This window comes from Aythya fuligula, chromosome 10 (assembly GCF_009819795.1).
Source record: "Aythya fuligula isolate bAytFul2 chromosome 10, bAytFul2.pri, whole genome shotgun sequence".
NCBI lineage: Eukaryota > Metazoa > Chordata > Aves > Anseriformes > Anatidae > Aythya > Aythya fuligula.
Genome location: NC_045568.1, coordinates 6,200,834 through 6,228,268, shown reverse-complemented (window position 1 = coordinate 6,228,268; position 27,435 = coordinate 6,200,834). Strand labels below are relative to the sequence as shown.

At 36.8% G+C, this 27,435-nt stretch overlaps 2 protein-coding genes across 2 annotated transcripts in view; one reads left to right on the top strand and one right to left on the bottom strand.

The window, feature by feature from the left end:
• Positions 1-27,435, bottom strand: part of CENPP (centromere protein P) — a 141,465-nt gene that overhangs the window by 60,382 nt on the left and 53,648 nt on the right. The gene's annotated exons all lie outside the window — the stretch shown is intronic.
• On the top strand, positions 32-19,523 carry ASPN (asporin). Its single transcript, XM_032193860.1, has 8 exons — positions 32-307; positions 6,700-6,970; positions 8,623-8,735; positions 10,941-11,154; positions 11,539-11,649; positions 13,958-14,051; positions 17,149-17,287; positions 18,386-19,523. Exons 2-8 carry the CDS (start codon positions 6,724-6,726, stop codon positions 18,581-18,583), a joined length of 1,116 nt encoding a protein of 371 aa, XP_032049751.1. The 5' UTR covers positions 32-307; positions 6,700-6,723; the 3' UTR covers positions 18,584-19,523.

The window sequence follows — 27,435 nt, the reverse complement described above, 5'->3', positions numbered from 1 at the left end:
GTTAAGCCAGAAGTTTTGGCTGTCATACAGGCAGTGATGAAAAACATATGAGTGGTAACAAGTCGTCTTAATATCGTTCTTCAGTACTAAGATGGGCTAATCTGAAGCAGCAGTTTACTCGGGTGTCACCCAGGGTGCCAGGAGGATCAAGAAGTTTGGAAGTGGAATTTTTCTTTATACCTACTTTCCACTTCACAGCATTCAGCCTAACTTCCTTTCTCTCTCTTTTTAAAAAATGAAATAACTGGACAAAAAGATCTCAGGTGGATTATCACAGTGCTTCTGGAAGAACTATCAAACTTACAAGGTATGTCCAGATTGAATACCTATTATATTTAAATAGCAATAAAGAATTAAGGAAGAGGTTGTCAGTCACTTTGTGCAGATAAGTAACATCAGTTAATCTAGAGTTAGAGCTACCACTTTTTAATGAAACATTTGAAAATCTGCTTTGCAGCTGGAATAATTCTGATTACTACATCTGGCTGCAAAGCAAAAAAAAAAAAAAAAAAGGCTACAGTGAACTGATTAACTCTTAAAGAAATACTTGTCATATCTTCTTAACAACTATCAAGAAACATTTTTCCTCAATTCTTACTATTTATGAAAATTTATGTTATATTTATAATAGTTGCTATATTTACAACATAGTGTTAACTATTGTAATTAGGTATGCAAGGAGGGCTTTTTAAATTAGATAACAGCAAAGTAATTGAAAATGGCATATGAAAGTGATAAGCTTCTTGAAATAAAAATAACCTAAAAATGCTCTCAGGTCATGTTCAGTAACACAAGTCAAGCAACATTTCCTATGAAAAGAAAATATTTTCTAAAAATATCTTAGTTTATAAACAAGCTATTCATTATTATACAACATAGTTTCAATATTGGACTATTTCTCAAGAAACAATAATTATTCAGTAATCTAACTAACCAAAATATTATCTCCTGGTTTTAATTAAGCAACTTAAAAATCAGTAGAGAGTAGACAAAGAGTTAAACAGAAACACATTTATTTCTGGAATGGGACAATGACTAATAGAACCAGAACTATTTTTAAATATAGCTTTCAAAACAGCTATGGTCTTGCCTTTCTTTGGACAAAATCTGTGCACAGTGCAATGATTTGTGTTATTAATGAACACAGGGATTTTTCTCTGCCTCTGAAAAGACCACCAGTGTATCACTTAAACATTTCCTTTTCAGAAACAATGCCACAGAAATTTGCCTCCCTACACAACCAGAAGTAATTTCTAAATATAATTCTTAGACTTTTTAAGTCTTAGATTCTTACCTATTAACTCCTTCAGTGTTGCAACTGGTAAGACAACAAATGCAACATGCTGCAGGAATGCCAAGGAATCCAGCCTTTTTTTTCATGTAGACATCCCATACTAGCAACATAACTTCTGTCCCCATAAAGAGTGCTTGCCCTTCCATAATTCATGTTTAGAAGTTTCATGTCACCGAACTGTTGCCCATTTATGTGGGAATTTCCCACACAGTCTGTAAATAGTTTTAATCGTATTCACATACTATGAAATCACCTGCATTCGTCAGTTCGAAATGATAAATATTATCCTAAATTAACAGCAGAAAGTTTGTATCTTCTACATGCTATTTGGCATTCTGTGTTTTGGTAAAGATAATCACATTGGTGAAGATAAATACGTCCCAAGCAATAATCACAGCATTTTTAGGATTCAAAGTCAACAGCATCTCTACGTGTAAAGTGCACTCTCCAGATTCAGTTACCTCACTTTGAGGTGCCTTGAGTTCCAGTGAAAAGGTGTTTGTTATTCAGAAGTTTTTTGTACCAAAGGAAAGGAGGATTGCTACAAAAATGCAATCTCATGAGCTCTCCCTGAATGCATTTGTCTAAACAAGAGTCACCCTTTCAGATTATTATTCAGTAAAACACCTGAGTCTGTCTAGCAGCTTGCCTACGTCAAAAATGACTGTGACAATCTCTTATCCTTCTGTCTTCCTATTTAGCATTCCTTCCCCCTAAGCTAGGCTGTTCCCACCCATTCCTTTGCACTGGCTCTGATACCAGAGTGATTTAGTTTGTTCACCTGGAAAGAATGTGTGTTTTTTTCCTTGCTCACATCAGTTTTCTGCTGGTTTAGTGAGTTCAATCAGCTCAGTGAGCAGCCGGAATGGAAGAGCTGGTCTGAGAGAGTAAAATATTTGTCTTGGAGCTGAACCAGCCTGAAGTGGCAGTAGTGAGCCATTAGTACTGTTGTATTCATGAGCTATGTTTTCTGAAACAACTGGTAAAACATTTAATTAATTTATCATGGTAAAATAATTAAAGTATTTAAAGAAAAGTCTTTACAAACTTGAATTTTAGACTTTCATTTTTTAACTTCACTTATTCTTGAAGTTTAAGCATGCAGAATTTTTGTACAAGTGCTTTGAGATGAGCTACAGTCAGAGCATTTCTACAGAGACCTATCAACAGCTATTTACTGGGAAATTCAAAAACTCAGCCAGGAAAAAAAAAAACATAAAACCTCCATAAAGCCACATGTAGTTCTTTGGCCAATGCAATGCTGGAGTCAAACTTGGTTGCTGCTGCTAGCTATGAAGTCAATAAGTAATAAGGATCTCCTAATGACAAAAAGGGAAGACGAAGCAAAGGATTTTTCTCTTTCCTAAAAAAATGTATCATAACTCAGGCTTTGTTCTACAAAGAGAATTGTTTTTCCAAAATCTAACTTACATGGATAATAAATTTCATCAATGGCATATTGCAACACTACTTTTGCAGAGGTGTTTATGAACAACAGCTATTTTTTAAAAGCTGGTATTGGCCACTTTTCCAGTTGCAGCCTCAACCTTTACATAGTTTGAAATCATGATAAGTTTATTGAACATCTGAAAGGAAAGATGCAATCCATTTGCTACGGGTGCAAGCATGGAAACAGATGCGACAGAAACCATGTCAATGGCTTCACAAGGCAACTTCCTAGGCACCATTGCTGGACAAGCATTCCAGGAATATATGTGAAAGATTATTGTTTAGGTACTATAAAACTACACAATTAGAAGTCAGCAGGGACTTAGCAACTAAATGTTCCATGACAAGATATACACTCTGAAGCTTGATATCTTACATACACAAACTGTACAACACTGAATACAGGTCAGTCAATTCGGAGCTAACCAGCCAGGGCAAGACCAGCTTAACATACTGGAAAACCCAGCTGCTAAAGCACTTGTCCAAGAACAAGAAGAACTCAGAAATCTGAAAGGCTTCAAACTCCTTATCTCTTCAGCATTTTATATGACAAAAGTGTTGGAAATTTTGACGGTTTTGCTGAGGCTGAAATACAAGATTGATAGGAACAGAGAGTCAAAAGGTGTACAGCCAAACAAGGCTGCGGTTCTCTCCAAACAAACAAATGTAGGTTCCACATCTTGATCTCCACACCATTTATTTTTGTTGACACTTCCAAGAAAACACATTGCATAGGATTGCAAGTACAACTATAGAATTCTTTCTAGGAGCATTGGAACAGAACAGTACTTTGAACACATAGAAGAATACATGGGAAAATAGATGTGAATGTTCATCTAAGAGGCTGCTAAATCAGTAAAAGAAACTGTGCTCAAATGAGCACTCAACTGGAAGATTACAATAGATATTAAATTCAGAGTCATGCATCGCATACCTGAAAGATACAATGTGTACTGTGCTTCTGCTTTCAGACATGTATTTGAGGTAAAGAGGTTACTTCTCTTTGAAATGGCAAATTTTATGTAAGCTAAATACTGTTAGGTTTTATCATTTTATACACCCTGAAACGTACACAATCACACTAGTAGAATGTATACAACAGACAGCATTTTAATGTAGTTAGAACCCGATATAAGAAACATCAAAATCATCTTGGAAAAAAATAACACAATAAAATCCCCCAAACTCTGTATTAAGCCAAGTCACCACGCTTGTACAAACCAGTGTACTCCTTTTCCTGTGATTGAGAACCAATGACAAAAGGTCTACATAAAGATATTTTCCAGCTATAAACAGATCAACAAGTGTATAATTAGGTGATCAAACAAGAATTGACATCCGTTTAGTATTTCCCTAAAGAGATTTATGATAGTCTAAACAGATTTATAAACAGGATATGTATAATAAAATTTACAATAGCCTCTCTTGGTTTGCACAGCTTACTGTAATATCTGAACTGCTTCCTGAATTGGGCTTTGGAAGAGAAAAATGTAGAGTTGAGAGCTGAATTTACACGTCTTTTTTTTTTTTTTTTTTTCTTTTAATGATAGTTGGCTTGTGAAAAAAAGCACTTTACTCACCCTTTATGATAATCTCTGAAAATACTCCAAGAGAACTCTTAGAGGTGTGATTAATTCATCAGTTTCTACTTGCTAACAGTTGACTAACTCTCATCTTAAGTGAATCCCCATATGAAAGAGACTGAAAACAGCTCTGGGGGTCCTGGTGGACGACAGGTTGGCCATGAGCCAGCACTGTGCCCTTGTGACCAAGAGGGCTAATGGGATCCTGGTGTGCATTAAAAGGAGTATGGCCAGCAGGTCAAGGGAGGTGATCCTCCCCCTCTATTCTGCCCTGGTCAGACCTCACCCGGAGTACTGTGTCCAGTTCTGGGCTCTCCGGCACAAGAAAGACAAGGATCTCCTGGAAAGAGTCCAGCGGAGGCCACAAAGATGATACGGGGCCTGGAACATCTTCCTTATGAGGAAAGGCTGAGAGACCTGGGGCTGTTCAGCCTGGAGAAGAGAAGACTGAGAGGGGACCTCCTCAGTGTAGATAAATATCTGAGGGGTGGGGGACAGAAGGATGTAGCCAACCTCTTCTCAGTGGTTTGTGGGGATAGGACAAGGGGCAATGGCTGCAAGTTAGAACATAGGAAGTTCCGCACTGACATGCAAAAGAACTTCACGGTGAGGGTGACAGAGCACTGGAACAGGCTGCCCAGGGAGGTTGTGGAGTCTCCTTCTCTGGAGATATTCAAGGCCTGTCTGGACGCCTACCTGAGCAGCCTGCTCTGAGGATCCTGCTTTGGCAGGGGGGTTGGACCCAATGATCTTTCGAGGTCCCTTCCAACCCCTACAGTTCTGTGATTCTGTGATTCAGGCAAACACAGCTAATGAACCATTTCAGGTTGACACTAATTACTTCCTTTATAAACACGACTTTAAAATCACCAATTAAAGAGCAGCAGCCAGTATCTCCAACAAGAGAGAGGCCTTTTTGACGAGATATTCCTCACCGGTACCATCTGGCAGAATTCCTGTGACTTGATGAGATCCCTCATTTCTGATACCTACCTTGCTCACAGCGTTTCTTACATGCTTGAAAGCAATTTCTAACCAAAATGTGATATATGTATACATAATAAAACTTAAAATTACTTTTTGTAACTTCAAGATGACAATGCACAGATGTCTCTGAGGCACACAGTCTAGTTCATGAGACCATACTGCCAACCACCTTCTCAGCAACATTTATACACAGAGTTTAAAAACAGTGGAAAAGGGGAGTGGAAGCCTCAAACTCCAACCCACGCCATTAGGATTTGCAGTACCAAGACAGAATTTATTCTATATTAGCTTCAGTGTTGGTATGTTTCTTCAAAAGGGGAGAGAAGCTAATTGCTCATACCTGGTTCTTTATCTCCTTGTAGCATTGGATATCCCGGCCATAACATTTTAGGTACTTGCTTTTAGAACCTATATGAATTCAATAATTACAGCCTTCTCTTAGAGAGCTGCAAAGCATTCAGTGGCGATTCGCATTGCCTCTTTTTTCCTTGCAGTCTAGTTTTACAGGAAAATTTGGTCAATAAAATAACTTTTAGAATAAAAACAGAACACGTATAAAATATCCAAAGGCTTTGAACTATGGATCATCATCACTCAGGTAACGCCATGTACTGTAGTTAAGGACGAGACAATTTAGTGTCCTGGTTTTCCCAGTCAGAGGGGGCTAAAAGTAACCTGGTAAAAGTACGTTTCAAAGAATCTGAATGAAATTGAATTAACAGTTGGAATAGGACAGAGTTTGCCATATTTTTTAAAGACAAATCTACTTTTGAAACCATTGGCAGACTGCGTATTCCTCTCAAGAATATCAGAAAAAGATACCTGTAGCTACCTGACATGGGTTTTTCTGCTTTGAACGTGCCCTAAGTGATCCAACATCTTTGTGTCTTCCAAACTGAATAGATAAAAAAGCTAGTTAAAAGCAATGCACATTTGCCAACATATTCCATTAAACATATTTTAATTAAGAATTAATAAAAGAAATCCAATTCAAAATTCTGGTAAAATCTGCTACAAAACTACACTCCATTCTTTTAAAATCCTTGATTAAACAGTATTTTGCTTCAGAGGCCTAGTAAATGATGAAATTATTTTTTAAACTCAACTAAAAGAGCCTCAACATAACACTAATTTCTAATGGATTTCACTTAATTTTGATATTTTCTTGTAATATATAATTTTACAATAATAATTTCAATATTTTTATACTTCTGTCTTATAAATATTCTTTAACCTTCATATACTAATTAAACTCTAATATTCATAGCAGACCATTTTTCAGCTAAGTGAAGATATTCTTGTGAAAACAATACTTCTGTTTGCTTTTTCACGTGCACTGATTCTTGTATTTAGGGTTTCCATTTGTTTGTTTACTTTCCCATCAAGGTTGACTATCCTGATCAAGAAGACATGAAAGAGTACACACTTCTTCTCTTCTTGGCACTGTGCTCTGCTAAATCTCTCACTGGTCCTTCATATTTTACACTAAAGAATATGATGCTTCAAGACATGGAAGAAGAGGAAGAAGATGACGATGATGACAATTCTCTGTTTCCAACCACTGAACCAATTATACCACTGATTCCTTTTGATCTATTCCCAACATGCCCCTTTGGATGCCAGTGCTACGTGAGAGTTGTCCACTGCTCTGATCTAGGTAAGAATTAATTAGCGTGCTTGCTGTCCACTGGGTTCTCCTTTGGAGAAGTTTTTCCTTTTGAAGGATGAGTTCTACAGCTCCAATTCTATGGCACACCTTCACATGTTCCTACACTAGTCATTTCCAAAAAAAGCTTACACTATTTTTCCAATCAGGCATGCAAACAACATCAGCTGTGCCAAGCACTTTTTTTACAGAATAAATGTTTCCCAGACTTAATGTGTATCAGTTCAGGAAATTAATAAACTGCTACAGCCACCTTCCAATAACAATGACTTCTATTGATAACAACATAAAATGGAAAGGTATTTAGAAAATTTAGCTTTTTATCCACTAAAAGAGTAATCTCAGAATGTGAAGATGCTAATATATTAACATTTTTATTGTACTGTCTGCTGCTTCTTTTGCTTCCATGATGTTACGTCCAGAGGAGTACAAAAATTTCCTGCATCTTCTGTTTGCATTAGACAAGCTCTTAATTAGTCCCCTCTCTCAGAAAAGACTATTGCTACAGTACTTTACTCACAATTACAAAGCAACAGGTAAAAAACAAGACAGGACAGCAAAGGAAAAATAGGCCATAAATAAACCACTATTAAGTTATAAAGCAAATACACAAATGGGATACAAACTATTTGCTTAGCTTAACTTCCATTACAACTGCACATCACTGGTAACAACATTTTAAACAAAGGCAAACCTGCTACTGTTAACTCATTCCTAAATGTTCAAAATCCCTAAGTATGAATTCATTATTTATTGCTCTAATTATAGTTAGTTTTCACTGAAATTTTTCAACGATTCAGGGTAGTCAAAGGACCATGCTCCTGCCACTAGCACAGTTGCAATGACATTTATTCTTGTTACAGCTCTTCCACCATCCTAAAATTAATTCTAGATCCCTCATATCTTAGAAACATTAAGTCAATACATGATTTTTTAATTTTTTTTTTAAAAATATGCCATTATTAATGAATCAAAATATCAAGTTACTATCCCTTGGTAGTCTCCTCTGCTGAGTCAGGACCTCAGATGGCATGAATGGAGTGGTTTTGTAACTGAACAGTAAATGTGACTGGGGAATTTGTACAACTGGTAATTGAGTACTGGAAGCTGGAAGCCTATAGTTTGGCCTCTTCTACCAAGAACACATTTCTCAGCCCTGATGTTAACTGTGTGGCTATTTAAGCAACTGTGCCAGTACAACAGATGCTGAAGGCAGAGGGGAGCATCCAAAGGCAGAGCAGAGATCGCTTAAAGCTACAGCAACAGCCCTGTTTCCAAGGAGCCAGCAACTACAGCTTATCAGAGGACTGCTTTCTCCAGGGACTTCACCAGTTTCTGTGCAGAACAAGCTGTGCTCTGAAGCTGCTTATTTCCCAGATGCAAGGAGCATGTAATGAGCACCCCATGGAACCTTTTAATGGCTAGGAGTAGAAGAAATTATCCACGCATTGTTGTCATCTGTTCCTGCATAATTAGTTCCTCTCAGTATCAAAGCATTCCCTTTCATCTTGTGCTTTATGGCTGCATTTTCTTTCCCATCCTAGCTATCAACAATCTTACTGCGTTTTTCCATTTAGTAGTTAATTTCTTTGAACATCTACCTAGTCCTGAACTGTTTCTGTTTCTCTCACATACTTAACTAGGTTTGACATCGATACCTCGCAACATTCCACCGGATACGCGTATGATCGACCTTCAGAACAACAAAATTAAAGAGGTCAAGGAAAATGATCTCCAAGGGCTTGTATCACTTTACGTAAGCTTGCTATTTTCCAATTTTGAAATCTTATTTAGCAATTTGAAATATCTTGATACTTTTAAAATATAAATGGTATTTTTCTTCCCCAACAGTACCCATAAAACACAGTCTGATGTCTGCATATTTGGCTGCTCACACATAGTAAGAAGTAGATTACTTTGATCTGTAAGAATTATGTTAAAAATCCAGAAAATGTACCAAGCGTATCTTATCAAAAAGATCCTCCAGATTTATTCAATCCTAAGCATGCACAAGAACACTCCTTACATTTTATAGGCCATAAGGCAAGTGCTTCTTTTAATCTGCTTAGCTGTAAAATACTAGAAGGAACAGGGGAAAAACAGAACTGTGTTTTCTTAGGGTATTTTCAAAAGCACACAGTATACAATGAATAGATAGACCACTGAAACCAGGGTTAAAAATCCAATTGACCTGAACAGAAAATGTAACAGCAATGAATTACTGAAAATGTCATGTGCTTTACTACAGTTTTTTAACATGCTTAAGCAGAGATGTGCAGATAGACTTGAAAATAAGTAGCAATGGTGACTGATAAATCTGGAGTTGCAATACACAATCGTTCCTTTTTAGAAAGAGAAAAAAAGAGACTCAGAGGCCCAGAAAGGGAGGTTAAATCTGTTTTGGAACACAATTTCCACAAGATGTCACTCTAGCTTCAGAACCAACAAATACTGACAAATTTCAAAATTTTCATTGTAAAAATGAAAAATTTGTACCACAAATTATAGAAAATTAAATAATTCTATTCCACATTAGAAAAACATGAAATACATGTTAAACCAATGTAAAACTTTGAACTCTATTTGGTTTCTGAGCAAGAACAGAAAATTTACTGGATCTAAACATTTATGCATTAGCTTTTTAATTATTATGGGTTAAACTAGGATATAAAAAGCAGGAATCATATAAATTCATCATTTGCAACAAAATGTTTCCAGTTTCCCTTAGGTTTCTCACGTTTGGGTACATGAGGGTAAACAACTCAACGGGGTTTATTTTCAGTATGAAAGCTCTAGTAGACAGTAAACCTCCAAGGACTGAGCAAGTCACTGGAATACATCAGGAATCACCACATTATATATTAGAGTCACCACTTAATTATGTGATAACTGAAATCTCTGAGCTGCTTTGATTTTTCTCCTCAGTTACCTTGTGATTACATGGCAAGACCCAACAGACTTTTTACAAAAACTAAGTTCTCTTTGTACTCCTTGTCTGAGCACTAGTATCCTTAGCAAAGCCACAGATGGCAGTATGGATAAGGAAGGATGCATTTCCAGTTTATTTCCATAAGCTATCTTCATTTTTACTGGGAAGAAGATTACTTCTGTTTTGCTCTATTTTTTTTCCAACTCCATTGAGAAGATAGATGATTGCCACCAGCTCAAAGACGCAAAAAAGGAATGGAAATTAGTAGTTGATACTGTCTATTAGTCTCTATGAAAATACAGAGATGTGATCTGACATGCAAAATAATTTGATATAAGTCAAGATTTTTGGATGTGTTTACTCATTACATGATCTCTGATAATGATATTATCACTCACTAGCAGTTTATGTAAAAGCACGTAGGAACAAAGAATAAAAAAGTCCAAAAAAGAACCGGTGTACTATATAGTCAAGAGAGATGCTCAAATTCACATGAGCTGAAAAATTACGGCAAATGGATGTCTATCAGTTGTATACAGACATTAACTTTTAAGAAAATCAGATAAAAAACAACTTTTATGACAGCATATTATGTTGAAAATAAAAATCAAGTTCTGAGTTTTGAGAATTTGTCTGCATTAAAATACAACAACAAAAGAATATAACCCTAGTCCAACATCACAAAAGATACAAACATCTTGTTTTACTAATCCTTCCCATTACCACTGGCAGGATACCTTGTCAGGTCTGAGTATTTGATCTCTACCTTCCAGCTGATGTTCCAGCTTCAGTGGTTTTTTTTGTTCTTCACAATGATGTGAAATGCCAAAAAATAAACAGTTTTGTTTTACCAAGCAAAAAGGAGGTGGGCGGGGGGGTGTATATTTAGTAAACAAGTTTCAGTGCCAGAGTTTGGTATTTTAGAAAAATATTTAATTGATAAATTACGTATTAAATTCAAGTTTGCATCATGATAACATACTTGTATAGAGAATTATTTTTTTTTTGTATTGCTCTTTCCACATGTCATAGGCACTAGCTTTGAACAACAATAAAATATCCAAGATCCATCCAAAAGCCTTTCTACCAACAAAGAAGTTGCGACGACTGTATTTATCTCATAACCAGCTAACTGAGATCCCAACAAATCTACCAACAACTTTAGCAGAGCTCAGGATTCATGCTAATAAGGTTAAGAAAATCCACAAGGACGCATTTAAAGGAATGAAGTCTTTACATGTTTTGGGTAAGCCTTATTAGAAAAGAAAACTTCCTTATCAAGAAATTAAGACGTTATATACAATTTTCATTCAATCATTTCCCCAATGTGGAATTTCCTCTTTAAGAGATATCTATGCTATAGAAACTATAATTCACCATTTAAATTCCACTTGAAGGTGTTAGGTAGGTAAAGTTTCTGGGAACCCTACAAGTCTGGTTAGACAGCCTTTATTCACTGAAAGCTGTCACTACCATCCTCCAGAACAGGTAATCAAAGTTAAATAAACATCAATACATTTTTAAAACACTAGTGTTAGTAAATAAAATGCAATCAGTTATTTATGACCTAGTTTAACATACACAAAATTCCTATGCCATAAGTATGTTATTTTTTCTCCCCCTTTGACAGAAATGAGTGCAAATCCTCTTAACAACGACGGAATAGAGCCAGGGGCTTTTGAAGGAGTAAATATCTACCACATAAGAATTGCAGAAGCTAAATTAACTTCAATTCCTAAAGGTATGCTTTGTTTTATCTTTTCTATTTTACCTATGCTAGTTTAGTCTTGCATAAAATGCTGTCACATCTATAGGATTGTTAAAAATTTCATACATTGTTTTCTATTGTGCATCCCCTCCAAACCACCTCTTGTCCTCATTTTTGCTTTCTGTACATGGCACTCAATTCTGCACCCTGTGGCACACACACATGGAGATGCTCTGCTGGCCCCTCTCTTGCCTCCTCCTTCTGGCAGGCAGCCTGGTCCATCATCCAGAGGCTTTTCTCACAAGAAAAATGTGAAAAAAAATGATAGGCAGCACCCACTTCTGGTCTTTCACACCAACTTCTCAAAACTCTTTACAGAGAAAGGATAAAACCTGACACTTGGCTTGGGTAATAAAGGATACCGAAGTCTCACTTCCTTTATGCCTTTAATCAAAACCAAAACCTTCACTTTTGAATGTTTGAAGTGACTTTTTAGCTCTGCAATATAGCCAGCCCAACATCAACTTCATGCAAAAACCAGAAGTAAGACCACAGCATTTTGTAAGTCTTTTGGTGTGTTTTTCTAAGTGAAATTTATTATTAACTTTTTAATTAAATCCAGCGTAACATACTACAAAATTAAATCACTCTTCCATGTAGAACAATTCATTTCTTGATTTGAAGTAATAATAAATTAAAGCACTAATTTTAGAAACCATTTACCTTTGCATAAGAAAAGTAGGTGTCTTTTTTTTAACAAAACTAAAATGCTGCATGAAAGTCAGTACAACACTTTACATGCCTTTTCTGTAGGTCAACGCAGCATGCAACCAAATTCTCATGATTTTGCCCTGCTAAAAACAGCTAGGTAGCGGAAAAAGGGAGGAAAATAAGCATAATACGTTATATTACATCATCCTTCTACTTACAGGGAAAGTAAATGCTAGCCCCTAAGATATTTATTTCCGGATCATTCAGATAAAGAAAGAACTTGTTTCTTATTAAATTCAGTCTCTTCTTCAAGAAAGATCAGATCTAAAACACATCAGTATAGAAGAATGCTAAAACAAATGAATAAACAAAAACCTCACGCCAATTCTTAAGATGAGGTAGTTTTAGGATCAAAAACTACTTGGCTGCTTATGGTAACACTCCCAAACAAAACAAAACAAAAAAAAAAGGAAAAAATAAATTCCTCCATTATTGTCATAATAGCATCTCTTGTCACTTATTGGAAGGAAACATATACATAGAACAATACAAATTTTCGTTTTGTTAAGGAGAAATATCCTCTAAAGAAATACAGTATGAGTTCCAACATGTGGGCTCAAACAGTAGCATCTTAAACCAGCAGGAATTCATGACGAGGACATTTTACACAAATGGAAAAGAAAGTACACGTGGGGAATCTGGCCTCTTGATACTACCTCAGGCACAAGTAGCAACCCTGTGGAACTGTAAATGGGAATGTAAACTGGGGGGGGGGGAAACATGAAAGCATGTCAACCAGCATAAAGACAGGCTGTAAAACACAGCCCTTTTCTTCAGTATTCCTGTCTCAGCCAGGGCTGCAACAAGCAGCAGTGGGAGCAGTGCTCTCCTCAGCCATACTAGGATCAGAAAGAGAGTTTTTCTTCCTTGGTGCCAGGGAGCCATCAAGACAAATGCTAGTCAAACTGCAGGTAAGATCAGCAAATGGAAACGTCACTGCCTTCCTTTGCCCTCACTAACAAGATTTTGCATAGAAGACTTCCTGTCTTCTGGCCCATTCACAGAGCACACAACCAGCAGTTCTGAACTGGGACTGCTTGGCTCCACGTGAGAAAACAGTTTGCATACCAGCATGGAACAGAATATAGCAGATACCTCACTGTGCTCAGACAAGCCCAAAAGCTTTCCTCACAGATCAGCTGTTAAGAGCTATAATGGAGCAATTGCTACCTCCCTTGGAAGAAAATACGTCCCTACAAAAAAATGAGAAATCACAGGTTCCACAGGAGTAGGAATTTGACTACCAATTGTTAAATAATTGCACGTAACAGCCAACTGACAAGTTTGAAAATCTTAATATTAGCATAGGCACTTTTTTTTTCTTTTTCAAAAGTTTCTATTTTAAACAAAGTGATATGGACTTTTTTTTTTTTTTTTAAAGTAGCATGCCTGTACCCAATACCTTTGGTTGAGACAATCCTCCCAAGAATCTTCACCCAACTCCACACAAATGAAAGGAATGTTGTGCATGTAATAAATATTCAAAAGAAAAAACAAAAAAACAAAAACCACAACAAACTGATAAATAAGTTGTTTGATTTTTCTCATGCTGAGCATTTTTCCCCAATAGGATTACCTTCAAGCCTACTAGAACTGCATTTAGATGACAATAAGATCACAGCAGTTGAAGTTGAAGACTTTAACCGGTATAAAGACCTTCAAAGGTAAAATCCTCCTGCAGAATGCTTTTATTTGATAAAAGGTCCAAGCTGGCAGGACATCTTATTCAGTACTTCTCTTGTAAATAGGAGAAAAGAGAATTCAAATGTGTATGTTTTAATATGAACTGCCATAAATAAGACCAAACCTTAAATGCACATATACAAACTATACATAAAGAAACATCGGCCACTTTATTACACCTTACTTGGAATTCTGAGTAGAAGTGTATGTTAGGAACAGCATCTGATTCTAAAACGTCATCAGCAAATTCTTGCCTCGTGGTGTCTGGAGCAACATATCATGTTCTTTGTATAGTATCTCATAATGTGCTGGTAGTAATATGCCACATCTATGTACTGCATGCATACTCAGTGTACATGAGCCTTTGTGGTCACAATATTTATCAACAGTATTTAGTGTTTTCCCTAGCCTGTTCCCTACCAGGCCCAGGCCTTTTAACTTCTTTTTCATTCATCTCACAACCCCCCACAAAAAGTGGCATACAGCAACACCAACTGACTTCCCTTTTAGGAACGGAATGCCTTTCTTGCCACTAACCTTATAGGATTTAAGAGCCCTAATAGCTTTTTAACCCAAGAGAAGGCCTAAGGGAATTGGAAAGAGACACTCCTCACATATCCCAAAGAAAAATACAAAAGGATGGCATGAAAAGTGAAATTTGAGTCTTGTGTATACAAATACCTGGGAAAACTTGCAAATTATATAAGAAATAAATTCAGTTCCTGAAAATTAGCTTTAGAGAAACAAAGGAGTTGGTAAAGGAAACAACTTGATAGCTGTTTCCACATGTGATGGGGTTGAACGAAAATAATTGTTTCTGAGGAATGAATCGTGAATGTAGGACAAAAGAAGGAAGTTCTATCTCTAAAGCTCAGTTAAGTACTCTGAAAATAGGGCTGCGCAGCACTGAATTTTTGATTTGGTAATAGAAAGAAATACCAAAGAACTACCAAATGGCTTTTGAATATCACCTTCAGTTTCTAAAGAAATTAAGACAGAAAGGAGAAAAGGGGACTGCAGGATGAGTAGTGACAGCAGCTCCATCTGCCCTAAGTCTCCACCTTCTGAATCACCTTCCTAGCAACACAGGCTGAAGGCTTACACCAAAAAATCTAATTAAAGCCTGATTAAGAAAAACATGGAAGTAGGAGAGAGGATAGTCCTGCTTATTTTTAAAATATAATGGTTTTGACTAGGCTACTGTAGTGGTTTAACCCGGACGGCAGCTAAACACCACGCAGCCGTTCGCTTACCCTCCCCCCTCCCTCTCTGGGATGGGGGAGAGAAATGGAAAATGAAGCCCGTGAGTTGAGATAAAGACAGTTTAATAAGACAGGAAAATAATAATAACAAAATAATAATAACAATAATAATAATGATGATACAATGGTGATAATAGTACTACTAATAATAATATGTACAAACAAGTGATGCACAATGCAATTGCTTACCACCCGCTGACCGATGCCCAGCCTAACCCTGAGCAGTCCGGCCCCCTCCCCCCGGCTAGCCACCCCTATATATTGTTTAGCATGACGTCAGATGGTATGGAATACCCCTTTGGCTAGTTTGGGTCACCTGTCCTGGGTCTGTCCCCTCCCAGCTCTTACTGCACCCCCAGCCTGCCTGTTGGCAGGACAGAGCGAAAGGCTGAGATGTCCTTGGCTTGGTATAAGCACTGCTCTGCAACAATTAAAACATCGGGGTGTTATCAGCACTCTTCTCATCCTAAGCCAAAACACAGCATTCCACCAGCTACTAGGAAGAAAATTAATTCTGTTCTAACTGAAACCAGGACATCTATCCACCCCTTATTCCATACCATTTATGTCATGCTCAGGTTACACTCTTTTCCAGACATTCTAATTAGTCACCTACAGTAGTCATAGTAGTGATAACATACAGTATTATATAGTAATTAACATGGTACAATTCAGTTCATGGGCTATTCTCACCCAGTATTAAATCTCCTTGAGGTACACACCGGACCTCTCCGTTCTTTTGCATCACCCACCAAGTGTATCCAGGTCCCTGAGCGAAAACAATTCCACGAATAGGACTTTTCCTGAGGCGGGAGTAGCCCAGACTGTTTTACCCAGCATATTTCTTACATGCACTACAGGAACTTTATCCCCATCTACAGTACGTAACAGGTTTGATTGGGCAGGTCCAGCTCGGTTGGCAGATCCCCTAGTATTGACTAACCAGGTGGCCTTTGCCAAATGCGTATCCCAATTTTTGAATGTCCCAGCGCCCATTGCTTTCAGAAGGATTTGGACTATTTTCTTCCCTTTCTCAAAAACTTCCTCTGCTGTGTCACCCCACACAATAATGTCATCGATGTACTGCAGGTGTTCAGGAGCTTCCCCCTGCTCTAGTGCAGACTGGATCAGCCCATGGCAAATGGTAGGGCTGTGTTTCCACCCCTGGGGCAGCCGATTCCAAGTATATTGGACTCCCCTCCAAGTGAAGGCAAATTGTGGCCTGCACTCTGCTGCTAGAGGGATGGAGAAAAATGCATTAGCGATATCAATTGTGGCGTACCACTTGGCTGCCTTCGATTCAAGTTCGTACTGAAGTTCCAGCATTCCACCAGCTACTAGGAAGAAAATTAATTCTGTTCTAACTGAAACCAGGACAGCTACAAATATTACTGTTTCTTTACAAGACTTGCTCTTCTTTGGCTATTTATTAGAACAACACATTTTTTTACTGAATGAGTCTATTTTCTACCTACACTACCTGATAAAAGGGCATAGCTTATATTACAAGCAGATTTGTTGATGTTTATCATTAACTCTTGCACTAAGAGAAAAAAGCCTGCAGACAAAATTGTCTATGGGACGATTGCTCACATCTGGCTAGCTGCTGTCCTTTAAAGGGAGATTAAACTATGAAAAAAATATTTATTATGTCAATGGTGGTTTTCTTTCCATCAGAAGTAAGATTTCATTATCCTTCGCCAGTTCTTTTTTCCCATGTGTACTCCTGTGAATTTCAATCTTTAAAAAAAAGCATGCTCTTGAATGCTGTTGTAAATCTCAATCTTTAATTAAACATTCTTTGTACTATTTCTAGGCTGGGCCTTGGGAATAATAAAATCAAAGATGTGGAAAATGGAAGTTTTGCCAACATACCAAGTGTCCGTGAAATCCACCTTGAAAGAAATAAGCTCAAGAAAGTTCCTCCTGGATTACCCGACTTGAAGTATCTGCAGGTCATATACTAAACTTAATAGAAGGCTTTGGGAGTTACGAATTGTTTGATTTTCACAGAGCTATATTGATTGGGAAAATAATTAAAAATCATAATTAACTGTTACTTAGATATTTGACAAGCCCCTCACATTAGGAAAAGATGAAAGCATATATGTCCTTAAAGAAATCAGCTGAAACATCAAGAAGCAGGAGAAAAAAAAAACACATTACACAGAGAAGATATATTTGCAAAAAAGTTTGTTATAGATTTGTTATAGTTTTCATTAATATGAAATATGCTAATGCAAGCTGGAATGGAAATTTTTCCTTTCCTACACTGAAAAATCTTAAATCCAAATAAAATTCTTTATAAGGCTGAAATGACAATATAAGATTTTAAAATCTTTATTTAGAACATATCTATTTGGTAAAACCTTTTACCTCTGAATATTACTTCTTTCCATGTCTCATTTCACCTCTAGTTAAAGGAAAATCTTTTTATATATGTATGTATGTATATACATATATAAACATATGCATAAAACATCAACTTGTAATGTAAATGTAGTTATATTATGTACAGCAAAAGTATTTTCACCAATGTACTTTACTTAAATTCAAAATTCTACTGCCATTTTTTTCTTTATTTTTTAACTAATTTAAGCAACATCAGCATTAGACCAATCTATTTGTAAAAAACATTCCGAAAAGCCTTTCCTAATATCAGTTTTTCTAGAAACTATTTTTATGAAATGTATGAAATCACTGAAAATTTGCATTATAGGAGAATATAATACTATCGTATTGTAATTATTACTACAAGAGAACATAAAATTGCATTTTAGGATAATATTCCATATGAACAGAGTTGAATTATTCTGGCAACACCCTGATAAAATACCATGAAACTTTTTTTTGGTGTGTAATAGGAGAGATTGTGACAGGTGGGAAACATTTTCTAAAGACTTAACATGAAATTTTAATTCTGGATATTATTAAGAGTTTATATCCAACTGTTCTTACAACAAACCTTAGTTATCTATGTAATAATGAATGATTAGACATTTTCCTTATTTACATACTGAACTATTGTATTCTACTGTTTATTATCGTTGCAGGTTGTCTTCCTTCATTCTAATCACATTGCTAAACTGGGAGTGAATGATTTCTGTCCAACAGGAAGAAGAAAGAAGAAAGCATTATATAGTGGCATAAGCCTTTTCAACAATCCTGTAAAGTACTGGGAGGTTCAGCCTTCAACTTTCCGTTGCATTTTAGGCAGAAACAGTGTGCAACTTGGAAATTTTCTGAAGTGATACTAAAGTTGGGCATTTCAAAAAGTAACCTGTCAAAATCAGTTCTACATTACTTGAAATTTGCTGAAAAATGTCAATTTTACAGTATTTAATCGGTTTACAAAGTATTTACTATTTCAGAGAGAATTAATTAGAAACAATATTTTAGTAGGATCCATTGTCTTCTTTGACAATGTTCAAGCTAATTTGAGTAATTTAAGCAAAAATTTTTATATCTCATGGAAGGACTCTTGGAAGTGGAACTGGAAACTGTATTTGGTGTTTCCTGTAACTGATGTTAAATACTTTACTTTAGTAACATACTGTTGACATACTCTTTCTTTAAAATAAATTCTAAAAATCAAGTGGAAACAACTTTTTCCCCAGTAAGGACCTTTTCCTCTGCTAGAAAGTATTGAAAGAAAAGCTGCAAGAAATCTGTCAAAGACAACTTCTTTTGCCATTTCTGATAATCAGTAAACAGGCAAATATGCAATAAGAAGGTACAGTATTGTGAGGTCCTTTGTTTCTAAACTAGAACATATTTTAATTTGTGAGATAAAAGTGGTTTTCATATTCAGAACTACCACATGAAGACACTTAAAAGTTTTTGGTATTTATTCCTACAACTTTAATAGGGAAATGTCCAATGTTTTGCTATCAGTATAATTTGATGCACTCTGAACGTTAAAAAGTAGGATTCAAGTCTTATCATATGCTTTAAGCTTAATAGGAATGTTTATTAAACTCTCTTTAGGCCAGCACAAATATTTTCTTGTATCTATAATAATTGTAATCATGATTTTCATTTATTTTTTTTCTTCCTTTATATTTTGACCTCACACGGGTTAAGACTCCCTCGTTAACGTTAGTAACTATCCTAAAATTGCTGAACGCAAGCACATAGCTGGAACTCAACTGCCCTGACTTATTATGTAGGTCAGCACATAGAATTCTCAATACTGACAGTACTGTATAAAATGGATATTTTATATATCTATTTAGTGTATATTTGCTATTGGGATTCAAAATAAATTAAATAAATTTAAAGAATACTTGCATTTGTATATTTCATTCTATGATAGATCATGTCAAAACATCCAGAGGTTACATCCAAACACCTTTTTGACTCTCCTCTAGACATTTTCTCTATTCTTCCTTTTCCCAAATACACATACCTTGCAGATCATTTAATAATGCCAGTCTTCAACAAAACTAAAAATTCAACAATTTACTTGAAACTGCTACAGGAAATGACACAGACTACTAGTAGTAGAAGAACTGCATAGAAATCAAGCAATTCTGAACCTCTCTGGCTTTCCCACCTCACTAAGTACATAAGTACACTAAGCACTAAATGTTGTCTAAATTTTTTTTCTTAAATCTTCAAGTCTTTGCATTCATTCTTTTGTTAGCACCACTATGCTGTTTCCAAATCATATGTCTTCATGTCAATGACAACATAGCTATGATGATAAAAGCCTGTAGGATCAAGTACCCTAATTATTGAAATCTTTTATAACTTCTTCACTCAGCACGCTTAAAAACCTGTGAGGACCCCAAACCACATTTTTGTGAGCCAGTGGAGGCTCTTCCCAAAGGGTGAGTTTTTTGCAAACACAAATTTTGTAAAACACTTCCAGGCAGAATAAAAACAAACCAAAACACTAAAAACAGAAACAAAACAAAATCCTGAGCCTGCAGATCACCACGCATCTGTTCTTGGTTTCTAAAGAGGTTTCTAAGAGGCGCTCTTCCTAGCAAATAGCATGGGGAAAACACTGATTGGTACAGAAAATATTAGTTAATGAATATTATATTCTCTATCATTCGGTGTAGTTTATAACATGGGTTTCTTTAGTTATAGCTGTATTATCATGAATGTGAGGAGCTATGATTTCTAAACACAGACGTACATTAGAAGACAAACCTCATGGATATATAGAAAAAAAAGGTACTGCTTTAGTACTTGTTTGCACTAGAGAATTAGTTACTACACTTGGAAGAAACACAGAACTATTATGTACCATTCATACAGGGAATACATACTGGGAAAGCTCTGCATTCCCAGTGAAGGCAGTTTGAGCCCCTTGGTACACTGCACTGTAAATAAATCCAGCAGTAACATCCAGACCAAGCCATAGGAGAGTGAGCTAACCCTCTAAGCCACCTTTACGAGATTTACGTGGAGAACAAAAGAATGCTAAAAAGAACAAGGGCTGAAATAAGTGACAAAGAAACAGCATAGCAGCATAAAGAATAACACACCAAACAGATCAGTCATTTATCTTACAGTCAGTTGTTATCAAGCAGAATCTGTAAATTAATTCTCCAGCAGGAGTACTTACTACTTCATGATTACAGCCCAAGTGCACATTCAGACCCTTAGGGAAATAGCAGCTGTCTCTGACAGGGTACCTTGCCTTACACTTCCATAAGTAGATCATAATCCCATACCAGAGGGACAAGGCATTGTCAACAACTGACTGTCCAAGAAGAAACTGAAGATTTGAAATAAATGGCTGTTCTTATCTCTTAACAGCTAGAAAGCTGTTAAGCTAGAAACCTTCCACAACAGGTTCACTGTTTATAATGTTTACTACCAAAAGGACAGGCAAATAAAGGATGAGGCAGGAAAATTTGTAGATGACTGGAGGATAACTGGGCAAAACGACAACTTGAGGGACTTGCAGTAGAGAAAAGAGTTCAAGTAGAAACATAATAGTAAAAAGGAGTTCAATCCTGAAGATTGTGTAATGCAATATGTTATTCTACACTGATTCATTGGTAACAATTAAAAGACCAAGCTTGATGGGGCTTTGGGCAACCTGGTTTAGTGGAAGGTGTCCCTGCCTGTGGCAGGGGAGCTGGAACTGGATGGCGTTTAAGGTCCCTTCCAACCCAAATTCTATGATTCTTTGAAATATAACAGAAAAAGTGACCAATTCCTTATCTAATTCAAGCTTATGCACTGGACAACAGGAGCACTGCACCTGCCAAGACTAAGACATTTAAGAAGATTGACTAAGGTCTGAACACTGTAGTACAACTTCTGTTTCTTTTTGTTAGCCTACACTTCTCCACCCCAAAGCAGTCCAATTCAACCCAGTGCCAATAAGCCTACGTAGCAGCAAGGAGCCCTTGGAAGCATTTGCCTATATTCTCCATAAGTCTTAGTAATTGCATTTTGCATAATGTTTCCAAAGATCACATACGTGTGCAAAAATAAAATCCCTCTAACTTTTGTCCAAATGAACTGTGTGCCTCCACTAGGCACATTTAAGAAAAATAATAAAAAAAAAACCACAGGACTTTTTAGGTCTCCTGAGGCAACAAGTTGTGGCTGAGGCTAGTTAACAATCCTAATGCAGCCTCCAGAAAGTGTCCCCCCTTCTTGGACCTCATCTGAAACCTTCCCTGGGGCATGGTTTCTGTAGAGTAGTCCAAGGCTCTAGGAAGTAGCATGCCTTGTGCTATCTAAACCTAACAATTCCTTATACATACACCCCTAAGGGCTTCACCAAATTTTAGATCTCCTCTTGAAGTCAATATAATATGAAATGTAAAAACGTAGCAAAGTCCTAAGAGGTAGAGGACTACTTACTCCCAATTTCAAAGCCCTAAAATTTGTCTTGCTTCCTTCTCTTTCCTCTTTCCCATGCACAGTGCTTTTTCCTCTTTGCCATGCACAGTCAGCACGCATGGATACACATAACATTCACAGAACAAACTGCATCGCAATTTCTAGATACTGTCCCCCATGCTCACACACAGTAAATAGCTTCTAAAGGGTTTTATCAGTTGCTCATCTTTTCGCCGTCTTAAGGGCAAATTCAACTAGCATTATATGTTAAATAATTTTCTCTGCAACTTAATTTACATTAACAATTCTGCATTAAAGTGATAAGTATAAAATGGTTTGCTTTACTTGTCTCCCATAATTTATTTTCAAAAAAAATAAAAAGGGCAAAAACTTCTTATATCATGTTACATCAGTTCTTAGGATTTCTGACCATTGCTTATGAGAAATAGTTAAGTTCAGTGTCCTTCCTCTTTTCAGAGATCATTTTTCAGCTAGCATTTGTGGGTAATAATGAATACATCACGCACCTTATCTATTTGTCTTTGACATACTTTAACATAAAACCAGCTGGATGTCATAACGACAAGTAAATGTTACAGCATAAAATGCACCTTACACAGTTTCAGCAGTCACCTGAACAGAGTAATCGCCAACTGCTGATCATACACTGGTGTTCAAAGGCCTGGCCACAGAAGGATGCACTCGAGTATCAACAGACAAGGAGAAAACTGCCAAGGAATCACCTCTACATCTACATTTTCTGCAGATGTTATGGAAAGGGTAAAAAGGGAGAAATACAGATTTGATATAAATCTTTCTAAGATTCTTCCTCTAATACATATTCCTGCTACATTCCTCTAATAAAAACAATATCACATCTAAGCTTTCCAAATTTTAATGCATTTCTCTCTTCTGAAAATGTGCCCTTACAAAAAGACAGTTTACAAATTTCGCCAGATGATGGCAGCCTGTTATTACCAATTGAAGGAAAATTCTAAAGAATAACTAACAAAGACTATTACTGCACGGTAACAAATGAGTAAACTTCACAAATATTGACTAAGCAAAATAGCCTATTTAAGTGCTAAATTACTATGGAGATGTGTTGATTTTTCTTTCTTTTTCAGCAAGACCAGTATCAATAGTCTTCCTCCTCTGCCCAGCTGCCACTTTACATGAAGCCTGTAGGAATTCAGTGTATCTGGCACTTGGCTGAAAATGACCACTATTCTCTGAAGTATCTGGGGAGAGAAAAAGACAAATGGACAGAGAAAGAGCACAGCCCCTGCATGGCCTTAGGAAAAAAACTTTAAAAGCATGAAAGTTTCATCAAATATGAGCTGGATGTGCAGACAGGGAGGTGTATTTAAAAACAACTTAACAGTGGGAAACAAAGAGTAGTTACTACTGGAATGAATTCTACTTGGAGGCCATTAACCAGCGATGGATAGGGGACAGTGCTGGGTCCAATCCTGTTCAACATCTTCATTAATGGTCTGGATGATGGGGCACTGTACTCTCAGCAAGTTTCCTGATGACACAAACTGGCAGGAGTGGCTGATAACCCCAGCCAGTGAGTGACAACCCCAGAGGGTTGTGCTGCCATCCAGTGGGACGCAGACAGGCTGGAGAATGGAGTTACGGGCCAGGAACCTCCTGAAATTCAACAAGCAGAAGTGCAAAGTCCTGCACTGGGGAGGAACAACCCCAGGCACTGGTAAATGCTGGACTGGCTGGAAAGTAGCTTTGCAGAAAAGGGTCCTGGTGGATGCCAAGTTAAACATGACATGCCAGCAGTGTGCTTGCACTGGCAGAATAAGGACAGCTTCTTTATCCCCAGTGTTGCTGTCACCAAGTTCCTCCTTGAACAAGGAAGCCAGGGAAGCCTGGATTCCTATGGGCTTGAGTCTTACAACCCACAGGTTCTTCCAGCTTGTTTCCACCTCACTCTAATACCTCAGCGTGTTCTCCTGCAGCTCCATTCCACAGCTGCCATCCGTTTGGCTGCCAAGTGACAGAGCTAAAAGTATGCCAGAGCTAAAAGTATGCCAAGGGCTTAGTCAACACGTCTGGTTCGTCTTGCCATCTGGCTGCTTACTCCAAGAACAAGAACTGTCTTTTTCTCAGCTGAAATACCTACTTGGAGCACTTTCTTCTACCCAGCCACTGTTTCCACAAGTTTTAGAACTACACGTCTGTTTTCCTCTATCCTATGTCAAATTTGGTTATAATTGGCTATGACACCAAATATATTGGCTGAAATAATTGACAAACACCAGAGATAAATCGTCCTTTCCACAGAAAATCAAGAAAGTTCAGCTACTGTCACCATAATTAATTAAATTTATCTATGTCCTAAGAAGCAACTTCTGCTGCCTCTCAAAGACAATAGTTACCAGCATCAAACTATTTACCATACCTGTTCGACCACAGTTGTCCATTTACTAATATTTATGACATTTCTTTTCAAGTTTAAGCTAAATCTAGCTAGCTAATTTTTTTAGAGACTAAGTTTCCAGCTAATATTTTGATATTTACTACTAATAATGCTACAAGTGTTGTATTGGCTGAGTGGAATCAACTGATGCAACTTCAAATGTCTCAGAAAAGACTGCCCAGTAAAGCTGAACAAAATCAAGAAGTTTCAACTTTACAAGCTTGACCTATGCCAGTTGTTCTCTCCATTCTTCAAAGTTTCTGGATATTTTCCTGATTACTGCCTTGATTAAAAAAAGTGTTTTCCTAAATGACAGATTAGCAAAATCAGAAAATTAGTAAAATGACATTCATTTTCAATTAAGTTCAAGGAAAAGAAGAAAATTCATAAAATATTAAGAATATTGTCAATCATCACTGCTTATTACTTCATAGTCTTAAGAGCAGATTCCTGGTTAAAATATTGCACTACTGATCCAGAAAAAACTAACATCCAACACATCAGATAGAAAAAACATTAATATTGCCATTTTATTTTAATCAGAATTTTACACAAGCAGAATGATAAGGTCAAAGTAATGAAATAATGATCTTAAGCCTCTATTTTTTTTTTCTCCTTTTCTATGCTGAGAATCGAAGATTGTTTCTTGTTTTTTTCCTCCCTTCTAGGGAGACCAGAGGTTTGAGAACAAAGCTTCTAATTGGAAACATACGGAAAAGCCCTAGAGTAAATGAAAATCTGACTCGAACTCCAAATGCCACGTATTACATACCAGTGTTTGAATTTATCTGCTGAGATACACAAAAGATTTACCGTGCATACTCAGTGAAGCACCTGAGATGAAAGACAGTGTGAAGCACAAAATAAACAGAAAGTCTTCTTTGCTATTTAAGAGATTTCCAAAAGTAATCAATATTTTGAAACCAGGAGTTCAGATGTTTCTCAAAGCTCATGTTAGCCAATAGAAAACTAGCTCAACAGAATAGGCTGCCAGCAGACAGGCTCCTTGCAGTTTTTCACATAAAATATGAAGTTGAGTTCTACTCAACAATGCAGTTCTGGATTTAACCATTCTGCTTCTACGACTGAGGTGGGAAAACCATACAGCCAGGTTTTCCTATCCATACACCCTTTTTCTGTCTCAAATTCATGTCCAGGAAAAAACTGAAGACTATGAGATTTTTGGAACAGCTGCACTATGGATGCAGTTTTGATGAGAATCCCATACATTTTCACACAGCGAAGTCTTGCTACAAAGTCCCTGGGCATGAGCAGTAAATCTAAAAAGTCTGGATGCACGAGGCTAACTGCATATATACAGACCTTGTGCAACATGTCTCTCATGCCAGATTCATTACACATGTACTACCCATCATCACCTTTACAAAGTTCTCTATCAGAACCAATTGGAGCAATAGTGAAATTAACATGCAGTCTTCACAATCCCTCTGGAGTAACCGTTAAATAGTTACTTTCTCTCCTTATTTACAGAAGACAGTGAAGCATGGAAAAAATCTCGAGTCGACTAGTTGCCAAAGGATATAAAATTTCCTGAGAGACAGAGAGGGAGCAAGTCATCAGCATTAGCATGCACTTGCCTCTTAACTGCTCAGCCTGTGTTATTTCCAAGTTCCAAGTGCTTTTTAGATATAAAGACGAATTACAACATTTTTCCTTCCAGAAACACTCTTCACAGAATACCTTAACTCCTTTCTTTCTTCCTCGTGGAAAAGAAACGTGGCCTACCATTCTTGTTCTAAAAGACAATATTTTACCTCAATTTATATCCTGCTTAGGGCCAACAAGAACATCCAGACATCATACCAGCATTTTTCTTTCAAGCCCTATCTTCTTTCTATTCTACAAGATTAAACAAGGAACAGGCAAAATGAGTCACGGGGCACGAAGAAAGGGGAGAAATCACAATATTATTCTGAACAATAGATGCTCAGATTCAAGAAGGGTAGAAAAATCAACTATTCTGCAAGAATAATACATGCAATTGTCTACTCATTTGTCCAGCAGCAATACTGTGAGGCAGCATTATCACTTGCCCAGGAGAAAGTTAGTTTCATAGCCAGAAATCAGTAATTTCACAAAAGCTTACTTTGCTTTTCCAAGTACCTGTTTTCACTGATATTTTAAATTAATACATAAAATTGCCATTTACATGTTATGCTCCTGTAAATTATGCTAATAATTTCTATTACCTCAAATACTAAATTGAATTTCGCAAAGAACTTGTTTCCATTTATAACATGACTAAGACAGAAAAATAAAGTTAAATAACTTGCAGAAATACATAAGTATTAAGTAAGTGCCAGTATGGCAGTGTAAAACTTTGCCCCCATATTCACTAAATGCATAATACTCTCCTAGAACAACCACCAACAGAATCTCCTCGTAATAGCATAAATTTTGGGATGAAAGAATGAGAACACTTATAGGAGCTACGTTCCATGCAGACATCTACCTAAATTGCATGGCAGAGTTGATGGCTTTATGGGCCAGCTGACAAACTATGCTTCTATATAAGGGCCTGTAAGATTAGCACATTATTTGAAATGAAGATAAAGTCTGTTGTGATGCTGTGCAGAAAAAAACATACTTCAAATCTCTATTGACCACTACTATAGCCAGAGCCCATAAAGTACTTCTTAAGCAACATGGCAAGAGATTCGTTATTTGTCCTGTAACCCTCAGGGTTAACAACTAGCATTTACGTATACTTTAGAGCAATACACTTTTCAGAATACAAAACAGATTAAACTAGTAGGTAGTTAATAGGCCACTATTAACTCTTCTCCTTGAAACCACTTTCAAGATGAAATCTGTACAAAATAATGCCTTGGT

What these genes read in the sequence shown, in the direction of transcription:
- ASPN (XM_032193860.1), top strand. Translation starts at nt 6,724, where the DNA reads ATGAAAGAGTACACACTTCTTCTCTTCTTGGCACTGTGCTCTGCTAAA. An exon ending in AAGGGCTTGTATCACTTTAC is followed by an intron (nt 8,736 to 10,940) that starts GTAAGCTTGCTA and finishes CACATGTCATAG; the next exon opens with GCACTAGCTTTGAACAACAA. An exon ending in CGGTATAAAGACCTTCAAAG is followed by an intron (nt 14,052 to 17,148) that starts GTAAAATCCTCC and finishes TACTATTTCTAG; the next exon opens with GCTGGGCCTTGGGAATAATA.